The sequence below is a fragment of the Lutjanus erythropterus genome, chromosome 19 (genome assembly GCF_056507025.1).
Source record: "Lutjanus erythropterus isolate fLutEry1 chromosome 19, fLutEry1.hap2, whole genome shotgun sequence".
NCBI classification, from domain to species: Eukaryota; Metazoa; Chordata; class Actinopteri; order Lutjaniformes; family Lutjanidae; genus Lutjanus; species Lutjanus erythropterus.
Window position 1 is genome coordinate 869,541 of NC_139335.1, and position 20,460 is coordinate 890,000.

At 39.9% G+C, this 20,460-nt stretch overlaps 1 protein-coding gene across 1 annotated transcript in view; it reads left to right on the top strand.

Annotated features, from left to right (window-relative positions):
- The first annotated feature begins 1,375 nt into the window (after positions 1-1,375).
- Positions 1,376-20,460, top strand: part of rapgefl1 (Rap guanine nucleotide exchange factor (GEF)-like 1) — a 42,210-nt gene continuing 23,125 nt past the window's right edge. Inside the window, exons 1-3 of the mRNA XM_084744804.1 lie at positions 1,376-2,342; positions 5,755-5,930; positions 5,997-6,098. Coding sequence (XP_084600930.1) covers positions 2,140-2,342; positions 5,755-5,930; positions 5,997-6,098 — 481 coding nt within the window. The 5' untranslated portion in view covers positions 1,376-2,139. The remainder of the gene's footprint in view (positions 2,343-5,754; positions 5,931-5,996; positions 6,099-20,460) is intronic.

Below are 20,460 nucleotides of genomic sequence, written 5' to 3' on the forward strand. Positions count from 1 at the left end.
GCAAAATGTCCTCATGCTCCAAAAAGTGTCCTCACTTTTGGAAAATGTCTTTACTTGTCCTCACTTAACATAAAGGTCTCACATTCTTAAAATGTCCTCACTTCTCAAACATGTCCTCATTCAGTTTCTTGTTCATGTCGTCCTGCAGATCCAGTGTTAAAGGACAAATCTGTATATTTACAGTAATAAATCATAAAATAATGGTGATGTCATCAAACATTTGAAGTTTAAATATTTGTTTTTCTCTGACGTCAACCTGCAGTTTTCTTCTTCTTCTTTTAAATTTATTTTCCGGTTGTGTTTCTTGTTTCCGTCTGTTCTTGTTAATCAGAGTTCAGATTAATATTAAAGTCAAATGTTCTCTGAATGATTTGTTTGTTTATGAGACGTTAGAAATCATGAATCATCTTTCAGAAGCCACATGTGGAGGCAGCAGCCGTGTGTTTGATTCTAACCTGTGTCCTCCTCTGTCCTCCACTTCCTGTTTGTGTAACGACGTCTGTCAAATGACGGATGAAAAATAAATCTTAATAAATGTCTCACTTACCGTCCACTCATATTCAAATTCAAAGAAAAAAAAAAGATTATTAAATATATTTTGTCCTTGAGTGTAAACATGAGTCAATCAATTCATCTCTGTCATTTTTGTTTGGTTCATAAAATGTCAGAAAATGTTGATCTGTGTTTCAAACAGAGAATTTTGACTTTTGTTCTCCTAAAAAAAAAAATGACCAAATGGATTAATTGATAACCAAAATCATTGGCGATTAGTAATTGATAAAGAGGTGCAGCTTTAGATAAAATCCAAATCCTCAGCTGCAGAAAATGATATTTAATGAAAAGTGTCATCACTAACAGCTCAGAGTTTGATCTTTAAAATATATTTTCCAGAGTAAATAAATAAATAAATAAATAAATAAATACAGTTTTGTCCCAGTTCTCATAAATAATACTGGGGACGATTTAATATCAGCCTGATTATTGCATTCGATCAACTCCTTTATATTTTACTGATAATACTTGAGTACTTTTACTGGAGTAACTTTTGACAGCTCAGTTAATGGAGTATTTTTACTCTGTGTTGGTTCTGTTGAATAAAGGACTAGATATTGGAAGAGATCAATACGTTCTGTCAATAATCAGACAGTGATCGATGATCTCAGAGCAGACTGTGTAAACGGCCTCATGAATATTCCTGCAGCTTGTCGTCGGGGATTTTTTCATTTCCATCAATTTTACAGCACTGAAAGTAAAAAATGTGCCTGCGCGCTCCCGGCACAGCGACGACACGGGAGCGCGCAACTGCAGCAGATGAGAGCGGAGGGGGGAGGGAGGGAGGAGAGGAGGGGGGAGGGAGGAGTGTGAATGTTACGAGTCACTTCTCATTCCACTAATTTAGCAGAGAGGGAGGAGAGAGGGAGGAGGACCGACTCTGCAGCACCGACCTGAGAGGAGACAAACACCAACACCGCCGCGGCTCAGAAAACCCACAGCACCCAAACGCACCGGGCCGGGCGGGTGTTTTTTTTCCTCCTCCAGGTGTGTGCGGAGGTGAAAATAATTCGGTAACCGTCGATTCATCCGCCGTCCGTCTCGGAGACATCCCGGACACCTTACAGCGGGAGCACCGGAGACATCACCGGGGACTGCGGAGCCGCTCAGGCCGTGTGGGGCTTCACATTCTCGGGTTTTTTTCTGCCCAGCGTCGCTCGGTGTTTCCGCGGCGGCTGCAGAGAGACGAGAGGCGGGAGGAGGAGGCGGTGCAGCCGTGGAGGAGCGGCCGAGCGCGGCGGCCGCACGGAGCGGGGCTCCCGGAGGGTTTTTTCTGGTAAAAAGCGGGTTCGCATCGCGGTGCGGTGGTACCCGAGAGAGACGGTCTCTCCACCGCCCCCCTCCACCACTCATCCACCGCCACCTCCACCTCCACAAATGGGTTAAAACCGGTCCGTTCTTCCAGAGCCTCGGAGGGTTCCGCTCACACCTGCTCACACCTGCGCACCCCCGTCCGACCTGCGGGGGCCGGATGATGTAGGAGCCCCCCCAGCCCCCCTCCCCACCTCTGTCTCTGCATCAGCACCACCATCCTTCAAAGCCCCCCTCCACCCACCAGCGTAACCCCCCTCCACCCAGAGTCCCACCATGCCGGCGGGGATGAAACCGCTGGAGAAGTTCCTGAAGAAGCAGACCACGGCGCTGACCCGGGCCGGGGGCTTTGTCGGTGGCGTGGCGGATAAGGCCAGCGGGGGGACCGGGGCGTCCCGCCGGAGGGCCAGCCTGTCCCGGGTGGTCCCCTTCTTCAGGGAGACATCACCGGAGAGCGGCCAGGCTCGGGAGGTGTTCAGGTGAGCGGGCTGGGGGGTAATGGATTACATGTAACAGGATTATGTAATGAGGATACAAACTAAGGTAACTAATCTATTACAGTTACAGAAAAAGAGGATGTAATCAGATTACAGCTACATGTATTAAAAATGAGGATATTAGCAGGGTCAGGGTACAATTTAAAAATGATTTTAAAATAAAGAACAATATTCTGCAGGCTGACTGCTAATGCTAGCTACAGGCTAACTGATAACGTTAGCTACAGAAACCAACCGCTAATGTTTGCTCCACAGACCAACCACCAACATTAGCTACACACACCAACTGCTAACATTAGCTACACACACCACCTGCTAACATTAGCTACACAGACACCTGCTAACATTAGCTACACACACCACCTGCTAACATTAGCTACACACACCAACTGCTAACATTAGCTACACAAGACCAACTGTACAGACAGGTACAGACAAACAGCTGATTGGATTACTGAATACTACACTAGCATAAATATCCCACAATGCAGTGCAGCAGTGATGGTTGTCAGCGACCTGCAGCTCAGACGTAACGTCAATAACGCTTCACTGTAATGTTTCACTTTAAGGTTTCACTTCGACAGACGTCATTTATTTTTAAAATTATTTCACTTTGCTGTCAGAAACATTTTAACTGTGGAAACAATGGATTGAAAAATGTTTGTTTTGTTCTGTGAAAACGATCTGAAACAGTTTTTAACACGTGGCCCCTCTGCTGGATGACGGGGGAACCAGAACAGGGAGCAGGTTTTTGGCCCCGGGGCCGGCTCTGCTCAACTGGTAATCCAGCTCTGTGGTCCAGATTTACCAGTTTTAGCTCAGGTCCTCGGCTCAGTGCAGCTCCGGTCTGCATCAGGTCTCAAAGACTCCCCCAGTCGTTTATAGTAGTCCATGTCTGTTAGAATCAGGACTGATCCAGGATCTGGTGCTCGTCCAGATTCAGTTGTCTGATGTTTTTAAAGAACTATAAATACATCATAATTCAGTTTTAAGCCCAAAATGTTGCAGCACATATTCCTCTGAGTTTAACATCCAGGTGGATTTTGAACCATGAAGCAACTGAGCGAGAAACATTTGGAAAACTCAACAACACGTCCTTAGTTTGGAGATATTTTACTCTTAAAATTACAATTAATTAATAATTTAAAAATATTAAGTTGATCATAAAGAGTGAAGTCAAACTAAAGACAGAATCACAGTTCTCTCAGGATTTTCTTTTCTTTCCACCCCGGCTTTCTTGAGGCATCTGGTGCCAAATAGAAAAAAAAAAAAAACATTTAAAAGACGACACGGCGTCACTTACTGACCGTTACCGAAGAAATTTGAAAATGTAAAGTACATAAAACTAACAATCTTAAGATATCTGTAAATATATGTTTAAATCAAATCAAATCGTGGCCTTAAAATTGGAATTCAGATTGAATTCTGCGCTTGGAGAATCGTAGTCTGACTCATCGGATGCACACTGCTGGTATCAGTCCTGCTATTGGTCGCTTACTTCTTTCTCTATCTACGTGTCCAAAGTTCCCGGGAAACAAAAACAACGTCTGAGCTGCAACCTGCACACTGAAAATGGCAAATTCGCGCCTGGGACGCTAACGGTACGAAGCTAAACAAGCTAACAGCTGTTAGCTTTTCTTTTGCAGTGATGTAGTCATTTTAATACCAGAACTCACCTCCTGACACGCAGATGTTCCACCAGAACAAGTTCCCCCTCCTCTCACTGTTGCTGCAAAGCAACTGATGTCAGCAAATATCCAGATTGAGGAATTGTAATTGCATCAGAGCTGAAAAAAGTGGATCAGTTCGTCTCTATAATGTCATAAAGTCTATAAAGTCACAGTTCCTACTTGTGAACAGCAGCCGTCTGATGTCACAGATCAGCGGCGGCACCGTGGAAACCTAAAATAATAACATCATATCATCCAGTGAATCCTGTTCTGCAGATTAACTGATGATTAAATAAGTCAGCCATGATATTTGTGTGTCGTTTTTCGTCCTCTGTGTTGTTTTTGCACGCAGGCTGCACAGCTGAGGCTTTAACTGTGTGAACAGTCGCCAAAGAAACGTCAGTTTGTCACCGTCACACACAGAACTGGACAATATATCAATATTATATCAGTATCAGTATTTTAGATGTGGTCATACAGAATGTTGGAGCACTTTGAGATTGGAATATGGGAAATTCTAACATTGTCTGGAACGCAGCATTAGTATGAATACTACATTTCCCATAAGGCACCACAGAACAAGAAGTGAATCATCAACAAGAAGCTGCGTACAGAAGAGTTACAGTGGTGTGATTATTAAAAGTTACACTGACCGTTAAAGTGATTAAAACAAAGTTTTTTAGATTGAACAAATGCTTTATTCTAATCTTTCAGAGTATTACGTCCTATTTTCTCTGAAGATAAGAGTTTCCTTTATTAGTGACACAACAGGGAAATTTACTGTGCTGCAGCAGGAAAGTGGAGCAAAACTATAAAGAAGCATCAATAAAAAATATAGAATTTAAAAATAAAAAATATAGCAAGAGGACATGTAAAAAATATGAACAGTTTAAACAGGGAATATGAAAATAAATATAGGAACATTATATACAATATAACGAGACTCAGCAGTTAAATTTGCATGACTGTATGGAGAGAATATTCATATTGAACATAAAATGATGATAATACACCTGATTATTGCACGTTGAAAAAAAAATACACCTGTGTTAAATATGTCACAGCATGAAGTGACATCACACCTGAAAATATGTCAGAGATAACGTACAGAGAGCAGGTCGTTATCGTGAAATAACCCCAGACACCCCGATGCAAAGCCTGGAGGGGATTATTATACAATAATGACCCGCTCACTGTACGTTAATCTGCTTATACACAAAAAACAACAATTTGACACAGAATATTGATTTTAAAATGATTTTGTAGATTTAAAAATGATTTTATTGCTCCTCCAGACTTTATGATCTGCACTGCATCCATAGCAACCATCTATTTCTCATAGCAATGATCTACAGACCTTAGGATGCTGTGATTAATCAATCAGAATGAAGTATTTAACAAAGACATGTGAATAACTGGAATATTAGATAACATGTGGAGCACGCTCATAAAAATAATCTCAGTTGTGTTTATTAAATTAAGAGATTCAGTTTTACTTGATCAAACAAATTGTTGATTAATCGATCATCAGTTATCATCCCTGGTGGAAACGATACCACTTTTGTCCACAGGGGGCTCCAAAATCAACAACATAGAAATTTTCTTGTACCTTTAAACAGTCATCAGAATCCTTACAGGTGAACTTCCTGTTGATGAACCGTCAGATAAAAACAGTCAGTAGCGTGAACAAACTTAAATCTGCTCCTTTTGACCTCCCCTCACAGCCCCGACAGCGAGGACCCCCCCTCCTGGCCCTCGGCCACGGGGACCGGTCTGGTCACGGTGCCCAGCAGCGCCAACGGGTCCGGCTCTGGTTCTGGTTCTGGAGGAGGAGATGTCCGCAGTCCGTCTCTGTCCAGTGACGAGCAGAGCTCAGAGGCCAGCCTGATCACAGAGACCAGCAGCAGCGGGGGAGGAGGAGGAGGAGGAGGAGGAGGAGGAGGAGGAGGGGGAGGAGGAGGAGGAGGAGGGGGAGGGGGAGGGACGCCCCTTCCTCCCGACACACCCGACAACCTCACCCTCTACGTGCTGGACAGCGTGGCGGGAAAACGACACGGACACTGTACAGGTAGGACAGGAAGCTTTCTTGTTGTGTCACATGATCCAACGTGGCCGTCAGAGGAGGTCACGTGACTTCAAGGCAGAAATAATCGTTTTGATTAATCATCAGTTATTTTCTTGATTCACTGATTAGTTGTCAGAAAAAGTTTTTTCTGGAATCCAAAGATATTCAGCTTCCTGTCAGAGAGGAGTACAGAAACCAGAAAATATTCACATTTAAGAAGCTGAAATCAGAGAATTTAGACAATTTTCTTAAAAAAAAAGGTTATTCCTCATCTGTTTTTCCATGAACGCATGATTGTGGGAGAAGCACTGCAGTGTGTGTGTGTGTGTGTGGAGAGAGAGAGAGAGAGAGAGAGAGAGAGAGAAAGAGAGAGAGAGAGAGAGAGAGAGAGAGAGGGAGGGAGGGAGGGAGGGGGAGGGAGAGAGAGAGAGAGAGAGAGAGAGAGAGAGAGAAAGAGAGAGAGAGAGAGAGAGAGAGAGAGAGAGAGAGGCTGAGCAGAAGGACTAAAGTTTAGCAGTGAAGTTGTCCAGTGGCAGTAAATGTACAGTTTGTTCATGAGTAAATGCTGCAGGATCATGATTCTCTGTGTATTTCATGATGTTTCTCTGTCGTGTCGATGTTCAGTGTGTTTATTGGACCGCTGTGATGTCAGTTATTAGCCTGCTGTAGTTAAGCTAACCAGCTAGCCCTGCTTGGTCTCCCTGTTTTACTGTGAATCCACAGTTAACGAGGTCACTGCAACAGTTGTTTAGTTTGGTGTAGAGAGAGAGAAGCTGAACTCATTTTACAGTCTTTGATTGATTATAGACTGTCGGTAACGAGTCACAGATCTGCAGTAAAGACTCACAGTGATGATTCTGTTCTGTGCAGCGGTCAGTTTTCAGGACTGACAGCAGTCAGTCGTCATCATTTAGAAATGAGATCACAGTGAGATGTTTCTGATTAATTGTGCAGCCTTGTCAGGTATCAGCGAGCACTGAATGATTTCATTATGACCTGGTGACATTTCCAAATCACAGATTGAATCTGAACCAAACTGCAAGTTTTTGAAAAAGAAAAAAATGTGTGATAAAACAGCAGACCTGAATCTTTTGTTCCTCAGATGAAAGAAAACAGTTCAGATCTCAATAAATGTCACATCATCACCATTTTCATAGTTTTTTTTTTCAGTAAAAAAGAAAACTGTAATGCAAAAATGATCATTCCCATTAATTGTATCACATATTGTGATCACAGGTTCGGTCAAAATAATCGTGATATGACTTTTTTACTCTATTGTGCAGCCCTAGATGACAAATAATGTATCAGTCTAGAAACAGGACTGTGCTACTGAGCCAAACTGTACAACAATGATAGCAGTCATATCACATTAATGCAGGGTTAGTAGTTCAGTTCAGTCCCTCCAGGATGTCGCAGGCTGTTTTGGGATTATTGCAGCCTGAAATACCTGAATTCACAGCAGCTTTTCTAAAAAACTGCACTGCATGCTGCAGTTTTTTTGCAGCTTTTGCAGTGACATTGCAAACTTGCAAAAAAGGTAGTTTTTGTGTGTGTAATTCATTAAAATCAAACACAACTTGTTCCAGGGAGAATAAACAGAGTGTTCTAAGTCACTTCACCAAAGAGGCTCAGGATTACAAAAACTCGAACAGTATATGCTTCAGTTGTAGATGAAGAAGTGAACCTGGGGGCAAAAAAATGATAAAGTTACAGTGCACAGAGTGTTGACAAATGTCAGTAACAATGACGTGTTATAATATAAAAAATATAAGTGCATTGAGTTGGTTCACTGAGACGTGTGTGTGTGTGATGTTTGCACAGATGGACTCCCGGGAAGCAACAGTGATTGGTCAAATTTACAGAAAAGTTGCAAAGTTTGGACAAAATTACAAAGTTGGTTGAATTTCTATGAATTGTTGCAATCGTGGTATTGCAACTTCCTGGAGAGACTGATGGTGGTCGTCGTATACAGCCGATAATATATTTGATATTTTGAATTTTCATGAACATTTTATCGATCAAAGAACTAATTGATGAATGGAGAAAATGATTGACAGAATAATTGAAAGATAATTGTTACAAGAAAGAATTGGGTCAAAGGTTGAAAAATAGGTCTGAACATGTGGCGCATACGGACGCTCCACATGTTTGGACCTATTTTTCAGCTTTTGATCATTATTGATCATCAGATTGCTCTATAATGAAAAGAACTAGAACAAGAAAGGCTTGAACAGGTCCAAACACGGGGATGTCGCTCCAAATGCACCACTTTTCTTTTTTTTTTGGCATTTTATGGACCAAACAACTAATCGATCAGTCAACAAAATATGGAAATAATCGTTATTTGGTGCCAGTTTTTCCTGACCTGTTTTGAACTGACATGGGACACGTGCAGCGCATGGATGTCGGCGTCCATATTGGCAGGTCACAGCCGCTGCACAGCTGCAGTATCTCACCCTCTGTGTGAAGCGCACACTTCACTGTAAAAATAGACATGTGAAAATGATCTATTAGTATTCATATCTACTTCATACCTGCAACATGACACCTCTCTCTACAGTTTCAACGTCTATATCTGTAGAATAAGTCAAAGACGTGAGAGAATCAGGATTTTTCAGGTGCGCTCTCTTACTCTTTCTCTCTGTCTGGATTATATTGATGCTGAATTGACAATACGACTGTTGACATGTGGAACCTTTTATCTTGTGTTTCTAAAGTTTTTCATTTTTGCAGACATGTAAGGAAATTGTTAAAATGTCAGATTTTTTAAAGGGAGTTTGGTGTAATATTTTCCCTGAACACTGTTCGTATATTTTTTGTCACGACTGCAGAAACACTCTGTAACTGCTAAAGCCTGACAAGGTTGGTGAATGGTTTACAGGCTGATAATGTGTGTTTGTATTGATTACTGTTTGGCTGATCAGATTATCAGATAATATCAGCTTCATACAATGTAATTATCATTTATTGTTATTGCACCGTTTGCTTTAACCTTTGTGCACAACATACAATTTTGTATTTGTCAATGGCCAAAGTGGCCTTGCCTTAAAAATGACTTAATTCCAGAGCTGCTGAAAGATTAAATGTCCTCCTCCAGAACTGCACTCTGATATTTTAATATCTAAGCTGTACGTGACCGAGCTGTGCTTTCATTTTAGTCGTGTGTTTTTGCAGCAGATTTCATGTTTGGGGCTGCAGACGTGTCGCGTGCGAACACTCCTGTCTTCTAAAGAAAGGGCAGCTGCTGCAGGAGAAGTGAAGGGAACTAATTGAATTTGACATTTTGGGATTCGGTACTCGGCTCAAGTCCACTAAAAAAACAAAACAAAAAAAACCTTGATGGCTTCTGCGAGAAAATGTCGTCCAAACTGTCCGTCATTCTCCAGAGCAGGAACGAGTTCAGATCCAGGCTGTTTTCTGCTGCAGGAGGAGATTCAGTTTATAGTTCACATCATACAGACTGTGTGTGTGTGTGTGTGTGTATGTGTGTGTGTGTGTGTATGTGTGTGTGTGGTTACATAATCGCTGCCGTCCTCTTTCAGAAACGCAGCCTGCTTATTACAGCTGAAGTGGGTGTGTGCATGCATGCGTGTACGTATGTGTTCCTGCAGGAATGTTTGCCTGCATGCCATTGTGTGTGTGTGTGTGTGTGTGTGTGTGTGTGTGTGTGTGTGTGTGTGTGTGTGTGTGTGTGTGTGTGTGTATGTGTGTGTGTGAGTGAGCAGCAGTGATTGCTGCCTGTTAGAAGCTGCAGGGTGTGTTTGTGTGTTTGTGTCCACGTTTCATTTGGTCTTGTATTTTTCCAGAAGCTCAAGTGAAAAAAAAAACAAAGAACATTTTAAAATGGTAAAATATTCAATTTAATATTTTTAGAAACATGAACGTTTGATAATATTAATCTAAATATTTATGAAATTGTAAAAAATTCTTGATTAAATGTTATATAAACACATCACATGCATTTGAATCTATAGTGTGTTTTGAAGCAATAATTGTAAAAAACACCCAAATTAAACTATTATATTATTATTTCATAAAGTAAAAAAAACCTTTGGTGCTCACGTTTTAAATATATAAATACATGATTTATGTGCATATGTATACTGTTTAAATTCTTCCAACCTTTATAAAACAATGTAGGAAAAAGAAAAAGTTTTTTAAAAGTTTTTATTTATTTTTTTTATTATTATTCTAACAGAAAAATTTTAATGAGAAATAAAATTATATATTTCTAAAAATACCCAAAATTGAAAAATGAATATTTCTAAATCATAAAGTAAAAAAATAAAAAATTGAAAAATTTGCACTGATGATACACTTGACAGGAACATTTTGAGTAATTGTAATCTAAAAAAGTAACTAATAACTAAAGCTGTGAGACAAATAGTGGAGTAAAAAGAGTTCAGTATCACAGCAGCTTCTGAAATAATGAAATAAATATAATGATCAGAAATATAATGATTCAGTGATCAGTTCAACAGGTGATGTTGATTGGTTTATAAAATCAGCTGCTGCTTCACAACGAGATTTAAGGTTTTGTTTGGACGGTGGTTGTTGGGACAGTAGACAGATGAACCTGGACGTGGTTAAGAACCCAGATACAAGCATTAAAAATGGTTTGTTGAGTTTTATTTAGTTTCTGTAAAGTCTGAATGAAGCTGATGATGATGCAAAAGGATTCTGTTGAGTTTGTTGAGAGCTGCGCACCGCGGTGCGCTCTGGTGAAGCGTCTGACGGCGCGTCAGCTGCGCTCTGCTTCCGTCACTGTTAGTTTTCAGTTCAAACCTCTCTGGTGAACTTCTCAGCTCGTGGTCAGTTTTCCCAGAGTGGTTCCAACATTATGATGCAAAATCTAAATCCTTTATTCAGAACGTGATTGAGATGTTCTCGTGTCTGTACAGTGATGATGATGATGCTGAGCAGCATCCTGTAGTTTAACCTGAGCAGACAGGAAGAAGATCAGAGGGTCAAACTTTATTTAACAAACTGAAACTGTTTCACAGAATGACTTCATCTAACTCCTGTCATTAAAGGAACAGTTCTTCTCTGAGATAAAAATATCATCTTGTGACACGGTGTTTGATTGTGTGTGTGTGTGTGTGTGTGTCCATCACAGTATCTCAGGTTTGACTCTCCGTTGTGTAACTGTTGTGTGATCGATGAAGTGTTTCAAGTTTATTTTCAGCTCCGTCGTCCTGCAGAGACGTGAAGAACAAACGACTGCAGACGAACAGACGGAGACAAAACTTCTCCTCATGTTTAGATTCAACGTTTCAGTGTTTTTCTAATATTCTGGAAGAAATCCTGAAACACACAAACACATTTATGAAGTAATGAAGACGTCCCACGGTCACTTTTATCTGCACTTGTCACAGTCATGAATAATCCAGCACTTCCTTCTTGTTAAACTCTCACAAAGGAGGCATTATCATCAGCTCATTGTGTGTGTGTGTGTGTGTGTGTGTGTGTGTGTGTGTGTGTGTGTGTGTGTGTGTGTGGTTTTGGACACTGCACATTAGTGTTATGCAACACGTCTCTGTTAATATTCAGTTTGTCTCTGAGGAGCCTCGGCACAGTGAAGTGATGAGTTTTGTTTTCACAGTTTTTATGACCAGAATGAATCTGAGCAGCTCAAACTGACACCGACTCCTCCTGAATCAGAGCTGCGCAAGTAATCAGATTACAGCCTTCTGCAGTATTGTTATAATGGCAAAATGTGTGTCTAAAAACTTTGTTGTGAGGCAGCGATGCACATCTGTCGTTTTCGGTCTGAAACCGTCGTGGACTCGTCTCCTCGGAAACACGTGAAGCGTCGTCACTTTCAGAGACGCTGCAGCTGATTGGTCCTCAGGTCAGCGGCTCTGGAGACTGAACTGGACAGACCAGTCGGGTTTTAACAAGAGGAAAGCCTGGGTCTCAATCAATCGATCGATCTTTAACGAGCTGATAATCAGTGAAAAATAAAAACTAAATGATGAAGTGAAGTCTGCGCTCCTGCAGCAGAACGTGCAGGCTGCTGTCGTCACGGTGCTGCAGAGACCAAACTGTCCAGTTTTTCACAGACTGAGTCAAAGCTGATAAATTATGGATCTGAAGCGTCCCGTCCTTCCTGTCAGAAGGAAACGAACGGCGTTCAGACTCTGACCGGAGGAAACTTCACCTCTCAGACCTGCAGATTCTCTGTTTGTCTCGTGCTGCTGCTGCTGCAGCTCCTCAGTGAAGCTCCGTGAATTATTCAGAAATATGACTCATGTTTTTTTATGGCTGCATCGTCGAGCTGATGGAAATATTCAACATGGCTGCTGCATCATTTCACATTTATTTCTGCCAAAATTCAGAGAAATCCCTGAAAGGCAGAGGTTTCCAAGTTTGAAAAGTGCTTGAAAGTTTAATTACATCACTTTCATAATTATTAATAGTTCAGTTTTTAAATGAAGAAATAAAATAAGTTGTATATTATCTCAGATCAACCAATATTATTATATTATTATATAATATTGTTAATTTAGGAAAACTTCTTAAAGCAGATTTATTTTATTCATGAGCTTTTTAAGCAGAATTCTGTGAACACTTCATATTTCAGGTTTAATATTTACATATATTTTGTTCTAAAGTTAAAGTTTAGGGCTGTCCTCCAGCCATTAGTACACCATTATCAATCAACAGATTGATCAATAAGAAATCAGGTCTGAACGCGGGAATGGCAGCACATGTCTCTCTGAATGCTCCGCATGTTGACCAGATTGTGACAGGATCAATTAATCAGTTCATTGTTTTAATTCATTTTTTAATTTAAAAAAGTTCTAAAAAAATTCTCCTCTGTTCTCACCTGTTCTGATCTGTTCTCACCTGTTCTCACCTGTTCTGATCTGTTCTCACCTGTTCTGATCTGTTCTCACCTGTTCTGGTCTGTTTTTCAACTGACAAGATTGTTACTCAAAGATTTTTTTTAAGCACAACTTTTTTAGTTTTCTTAAACTCAAAGATTTAAGATCTAAATGATCTCAATTAGGTAAAACTTTTCAAAACTCAAAAATCTGTTGCAGTATGTCACCTGTAAGTTTGAGTTTTCTCAGATTTCTCAGTGTTTTACTCAGGTGTGTTTGTTTCTGACGGGTTTTCAGCTGCTTCAGGCTTCATGTTCGCTCAAAAAAAAAAAAAAAAAAAAATCCCTCCACAAAGAGCCTGAATCTCTTCTCCAACAAACGTTACCTACGGTGGCCTGGAGGCAGTTCTTTAAAGAGCTTTTTTTTATTTCTCTCTCTCTGTGTCTCTGTGCAGCTGATTATTTCTGCCTCTGTCACAGAAACAATAAAAACCAGAGTTTATTTCTTGTCCTTCCTGTTTGTGCTGCTGCAGTCCAAAGGTCTGTGATTAGCTCAGTGTTTGTGTCTTAGTGTCACACAAACAGTTCAGTGTTCGTTCAAACTGCAGATTAGTTTTTCTGTTTGTACCGGTCACTAAATCAAGATTAACAGAGTTTATTTGACAGTTTTTCACTTTAACCCCTCATGGCAGACGTCCTGCTGCTGTTAATGGACTACAACTTTCAGGACTACAAATGTTCCAATGGTAAATTCACTAATTACAGTTTTCCAAAGCTTAAAAAGGGTGATTATATGACTGTATGGCCAAAAGTATGTGGACAGGCTTAATTAAAAAGGAGCTGCTCTCACTTGATAACAAACTTTTTCAGGTTGGTAACACAATGAAAACCACGTATTTAGCCTTTAATTCTGTGTTTCTGCTGTGACCACGAGGCTAAAATAAGATCACAAAGTCAGAATAACTTTTTCTGACACTCCATGAATGCAACATAAACACCAGTGGTCCAGTGGTGTGTTCCATTTCAACTTGGAAGTCGGAATTTCCAATTTCAGAGGAACCTCACCAAGATGGCCGTTTGTATCCATAAACTGCAGCATCACGTGTCGTTATCGAGCGCAAACACGTGTTTTCTTGCGACTCGTTGTACTAGAACACGTCAACTCAGGTGTGACATCATTCCCAGCTCCAACGTCTGACCATAACACCATAACAGTATCTGACGGGCATGAAGCTATCATTACGTTAGCCGTGCGAACAGGGCTAACATATCATTAGTAGTGTTAAGCTAGTATTAACATTAGCAAACAGAACACAAAGCTAATATAACATTGGCAGTCTTAAACTACTGGTAAGTTAACTAAGATAACGTAACATTAACTTTGTTTAGTTACCAGCTGGTTCACTGTCAGCTAAAGCTAACACAACATTAGCTGTGCTAATTCAAGCTGCTAACAGATGAACCCATTAAATGTATAAACTTGGTAAAAAGGAGCAGAAAATTGTACAAAAATTACTGTAAAGTTCCAGATTCAGTAGTTTGGACCTGTGGTGGACACATAAGTCTTTAGGGAGACGTTAGCATTAGCGTGATGCTTTTACAGGCTTTTCATTCGCTTAAAATCAGAGGAACCAGTTCTCATGTTATTAGCCAAGCTAGCCTTAGCTGTAATGCTACGTGTAAGTCAACGAGTCAATTAACAGAAGTAAAGAGGTGTCAGATATGTGAGTAAGAGGAGCAGAGAGACGCTGCGTCTCCGCGTCTCCATCAGACAGGAAGACAAACGGAGAGTCTGAGTCCACGTCGTCCTGATCTGATGTGTTTTTGTCTCCACAGCCTGAAAATTACACCGTGCTTCATATTTAATTACTGCAGAGCCTGAGCCTGTTGATCCCCTTCAGTCAGTGTGACCCACATCCAGCTTTTATTTTAGCTCCTGTGTGTGTGTCTGCGTCACACCCACAACACACACACACACACACACACACACACACACACACACACACACACACACACACACACACAGTCATACAGTCTGCCTCACATCCAGTCTGTTTTATGAATTTAATGCTCAGCATTTGTTTGACGTCACTTCTGTTCACTGACGATAGATTCTCACCTGTCTGGTTTTACCTGCTCGAGTCAGAGCGTCACACACACTTGTACATGCACAATTTTCCCACGCACACACACACACACACACACACACATTTATTAACATGAATAAATCTGGAAATACAAAATCCATTAGCCTAGAGAAAAAATCAAATTAGCAACTAATATGTGGACGCCTGAGCTCTTCAAGTTGGCGAGACAAGAAACTGTTGGTTAGAGGAATGAGAGTTTTGACACTAAAGGAAAAATAATTAATGTTGATTAACTGATGTGGTCACAATCTTGTCTGTTGAAAGATTTAAAAATAAAGTTTAAAAACAGGTCCAAACATCTGGAGCGTATGGACGTAGGTCCACATGTGCTCCTGTTTTTCAAAGTCTTTCCTGCAACAGTTATTTTCTCTATCAGTTAATCTGAGGAGAGGAGTGAAGAAAAGAAGAAAATATTCACATTCACAATCTTGTCAATTGAAAAATAGGTGAGAACATGTGAAAACAGGTGGAGCGCTCATCTACCGGTATTTTTCAACTAGGGATCAATCTGGCAATAATTTTTCCAGTAATCAATTAACTGTGTGGTTCATAAAGTGTCAGAAAATGTTGAAAATGAATCCTGTCACAATCTTGTTAATTGAAAAAATGTGTCCAAAACATGTTTAGTGCATAAGGAGCTCGTGGACGTGCGGGATTAAAGCACTGCTGTTTGTCTATGATGCACTGTTGAGACGGTTTGATTTGAAATGTTGGCCAATTAAATTCTGTGTGTGTGTGTGTGTGTGTGTGTGTGTGCGTGTGTGTGTGTGTGTGAGGGTGTGTCGGCCAAACGGTGAGGATTTAAAAAATAATTAGTACGTGTGTGTACATGCCACACACCCGCCTTTAGTTTCATAAAGTTTGGATTAGGGCTGCAGAATTAATCAAAATATGATCCAAATCACAGATCCAGAGCCAAACTGCAATTTTTTGAAAAAGGAAAAATATGTGAGAAAACATCATTATAATAAAATAAAACAAAATAATATAATATGAAGTACTGTAGAGCAGCAGAGAGAAACTTTGGTGCTAAAAAATAAAATGTGATAATTGACCCAAGTTGGAGTCAGAGATTTTAACAATAAGCAGAACACAGTATGTCATATGATATTGATTTATTGATATGGGTGAAAATCACAATAGTTTCATATATTGATAATTATTGATCATGAAGGTAACTGAAGACAAGGTGATAAAATGAGTTTGATACAGGAGAAAATATCACAATATTTTAGACCAAATTATTATTTTTGTTTATACTGCAGTTTTATTGTAGGGATGACTATTTGTGATTTTATAAAATATGAACCCAATAAGATTTTTTGCTAAATAATCATCAGTAATGAGGATTTGATGATTTGATTGATAAAGACAAATGATAGAAGAGAGAGAACAGTCTTTATCATGATACGGTATATCGATTTATTCCACAGTTTCCTAGAAAGCAACCCATAGACTCATATACCCATAATCCTTTTCTATCATCACACATGACTCATTGTCAGTTTGCTGTATCTGCAGAACCTCTGCAGCTCTCTGACTGTCTTTTCATCAGAGGTGTATAGTAATGAAGTAGATGTACTTCGTTACACTACTTAAGTATTTTTTTTTTTGAGAATTTGTACTTTACTTGAGTTGTTTTTTTATCAGGACTTTTACTTTTTACTTCACTACATTTAAAAGTTTAAAAAGATACTTTTACTTCGTTACTTTGACATTTGCCACCTCGTTACTCGTTACAAATTAAAATAATCTCTGCATGAGATTCCGAGAGGACGAGAAGAACCATGTGGGCTGCGGTACTCTCGCGCTATAAATGCGGAATGCGCGCGGGGGCGGCAGAGAGATCACTACAAACATGGCGGCCGCAGAGCATGTGAATGAGGGAGACGCAGAAGACGGCGCACAGCGTTCAACAGAAGCCGACGGTGACGGTCACCCCTGGTCTCACGTGGAAAGTATGTTCAGGTACCTCGGGATGGAGGGAAATTCCTACCGAATGAAGTGCATCTTATGCCTTCCAAAGTGCCACGAAATAAAGGAACACATCGAAGTAAGTGCATTAAGTAAGCAATGTTATTTCATGTGGCAGGAGGGATTTAAAAGTTTTAGCCAACATTACGGGCAAGTTGCTAACGTAACGACGTGCTAGCATGGTTGCGAGCTAGTAGCAAGTTGCTAACGCTATGTGCTAACGCTAGCAACACACACACACACACACACACACACACACACACGAGTGTTCTGCAGGAGTGTCAATAAACAGGGTTAGCATCTTAACTCGAACGAGGCAGTTTTCCTCCCGCATGATACATTTTTAATATCAAGTGCTTCACTTTTTTGAAAAATACACAAATAAATCATACAAAATCTGTAACTTGAAGTTAAGCAATAGGCTATTGAAAATGTGTCTGTTCATAGGAACTGTAAAATGGCATGCTGTTCAATAAAATAGCTTTTTGTTTGTTTTTTAAATTGTATTTGTTGTACAGCAATTTGATGTCCAAGCTCAGTGTCCATGTTTTAGCTTTAAACAATAGATAAAATATAGTTGTTGATAAGTTCAACTTCTCCACTTGAACCAGAGAGTTTGTTTGTGTGGTGTTACTGTTCCTCAGCTCATGAGGATTCCCCCAAAAAGTGGTTCTTATGTTAAAGACGTTTATTTGTTGAATGGTATTCTATACCACATTTCATTCACCTGAAAAAGTGACATAAAAAACAAGGAGAGAATAATTTTGGGTTGTTTTTTTTCCTTTCATGTGTACTATAAAGTACTTGTACTTGTACTTTTGATACTTGAGTATATTTTTTCACAAGATACTTTTGATACTTAAGTACATTTAATGTGAGGTACTTTAAGACTTTTACTCAAGTAATATTTTTTTAGGTGACTTTAACTTTTACCAAAGTCATTTTCAGTTATGGTACTTATACTTTTACTTAGTTATTTTTTTCAAGTACTTTATACACCTCTGCTTTTCATTTTCTCTCATTATTTTGCTGCTCAGGACGTTTTAGGGACTCAGAACATCAGTATTTGACGTCCTGATATAATAGATATAATATCAATATATTACTGAGCTCTAGTAGACAGTTTGATTAACTCGCTCACTTCAGAGCTCATAGTTTATTAGAGATAAATAAATTTGACTCTCTGAGCTGCTTGATTTCAATCTCTTGTACTGTTTTATTGTTTTATTAGAGTTCAACTCCAACTACAACTGTCACATCCTCACATATTATCAGATCCTGTGATTATCATTATTGTGTAAGTAAAAACTTACTGAAAAGCTACACACACACACACACACACACACACACACACACACACACACACACACAGTGACACCAACATGTTCCTCCTGCAGTCGTATGCAGAGGGTTTTATAAAGCTCTGGAAAAACACCAACAATCAGCCAGCAGTTGCTATGGACAACATCTGTCTCCCACCCCATAATATTATCACTCTGTGTGTGTGTGTGTGTGTGTGTGTGTGTGTGTGTGTGTGTGTGTGTGTGTGTGTGTATAAACAGCTGCCTTGCAGGTAAAACAGAAAGCCGATAAGTTTCATGACAGTTTCATAAAAGAGGAACAAACCTGCTGAAGGTCTTACATAACACACACACACACACACACACACACACACACACACACACACACACACACACACACACACACACACGATCAGGTGGAGGCGTGTTGAGACAGGCAGGTGTTCAGGTGTGTTACCTGTGAATGTAAATAACATTTCTACTGAATGAAGTCTGACCTGCTTTGTCTGGATGGAAAGTAACTGAGTACATTTACTCAAGTACTGTACTTTTGAGGTACTTGTGCTTTACTTGAATATTTCCATTTCATGTTATTTTCATGTGTTTTTACTCCCCTACATTTATATTGACAGTTTTAATTACTTTGCAGATTTAGATAAAAGTCCATGATATGATATTTATCGTGATATTAAAAACAAAAGAAGAAGAAGTTTGAAGCAGCAGAGGAGTGATTCAGAGAGCTGATTGGTCCTCAGCAGCAGCAGCTGTCTGTATGTTACATGTATAATGTGATGTGTAAACAGTTCCAGCTGTGGGCGGTGCGCCTCTGACAGGAGGGGCGTCGCCAGTCGAGACTGTTGAAGGTCGGGACGTTCCTGGCGACTAAACTCCGTGTCAACTAAACACAAATATTAATTTAGACTAGTTGACTAGTCCAACAATAACAAAACACTCAGATCATGATCAAAAACTGATCATGTTAAACACTGTTCAAAACAGTCCTGTGTATTACGAGTCATTTGAAACTGTTCTCAAATAATAATAATAAATAATAAATAATAATAATCACAGTCTACAATCATTCAATCATATTTTAAATGCAGCTGAAGTATGTGACACTTTGTGTTGTGCAATGACTCAACAACTCACTGAACAGGATCACAGAATGTGAGGCTTAGCAACATCGTTCACCTGGAGCTAACATTAGCTGCAGCCTGCTACACAGTGAGGCTAACGTTAGCTGCAGCCTGCTACACAGTGAGGCTAACGTTAGCTGCAGCCTGCTACACAGTGAGGGTAACGTTAGCTGCAGCCTGCTACACAGTGAGGGTAACGTTAGCTGCAGCCTGCTACACAGTGAGGCTAACGTTAGCAGTGCTAACAGCAGCAGCAGCTGCTCTGTTTGCAGGTTAACGTCCGTGTCTGAGCTGAATGTGGTCACATGTTGCTCCAGTCGAGTGGTTATATATCAGCTCATTCTGTCACTGTCTACATTCAACATTATTTCGTTTTGTGGATTTAAACACTGACAAACTGAGCTGGTTTTACGAGCTGTCATGTGACCGACTGTGCTGATAAAAACATCTGGGGCTGTCTGAGCCAGATGTGCTGGGTGAGAGAGGCTGCTGTCTGATGGTGCTGCAGAAACGTCCTGTCATATTTTTTTCAGACTTCAGAAAATCTTTGTTTGGTACAGATCCCTGCAAAAATCACACCATGATGATATGTTTAAAATAAAAATAAGAATAATGATGTAATGATGTAGCATTCCTTCTAATATCACAATTGCAATATTAGCCAGAATAATCAGCCCTGATGCACTAATATATTAATATATTCTGAAGAGGGCCTTTCTGCTTTAACTAGAACCAGTACTTTCAGTACATTTACTTAAACTTTGAGTATATTTTGATCATTTTTTGCTTTTACTTGAGTAGAAATGTGAATGCATTTGTAATGGAGTATTTCTTCACTGCGATATTACCTCTTTTACTTGAGTAAAAGTTCAGAGTACTTCTTCCACTGCTGGTACAAAAAATCCTCTGATTCCTGCTGCAGTATTCCAGGAAAACAGAGATAATTTTGTTGACAATTCCTGGGAAACTCCAGGATTCAGT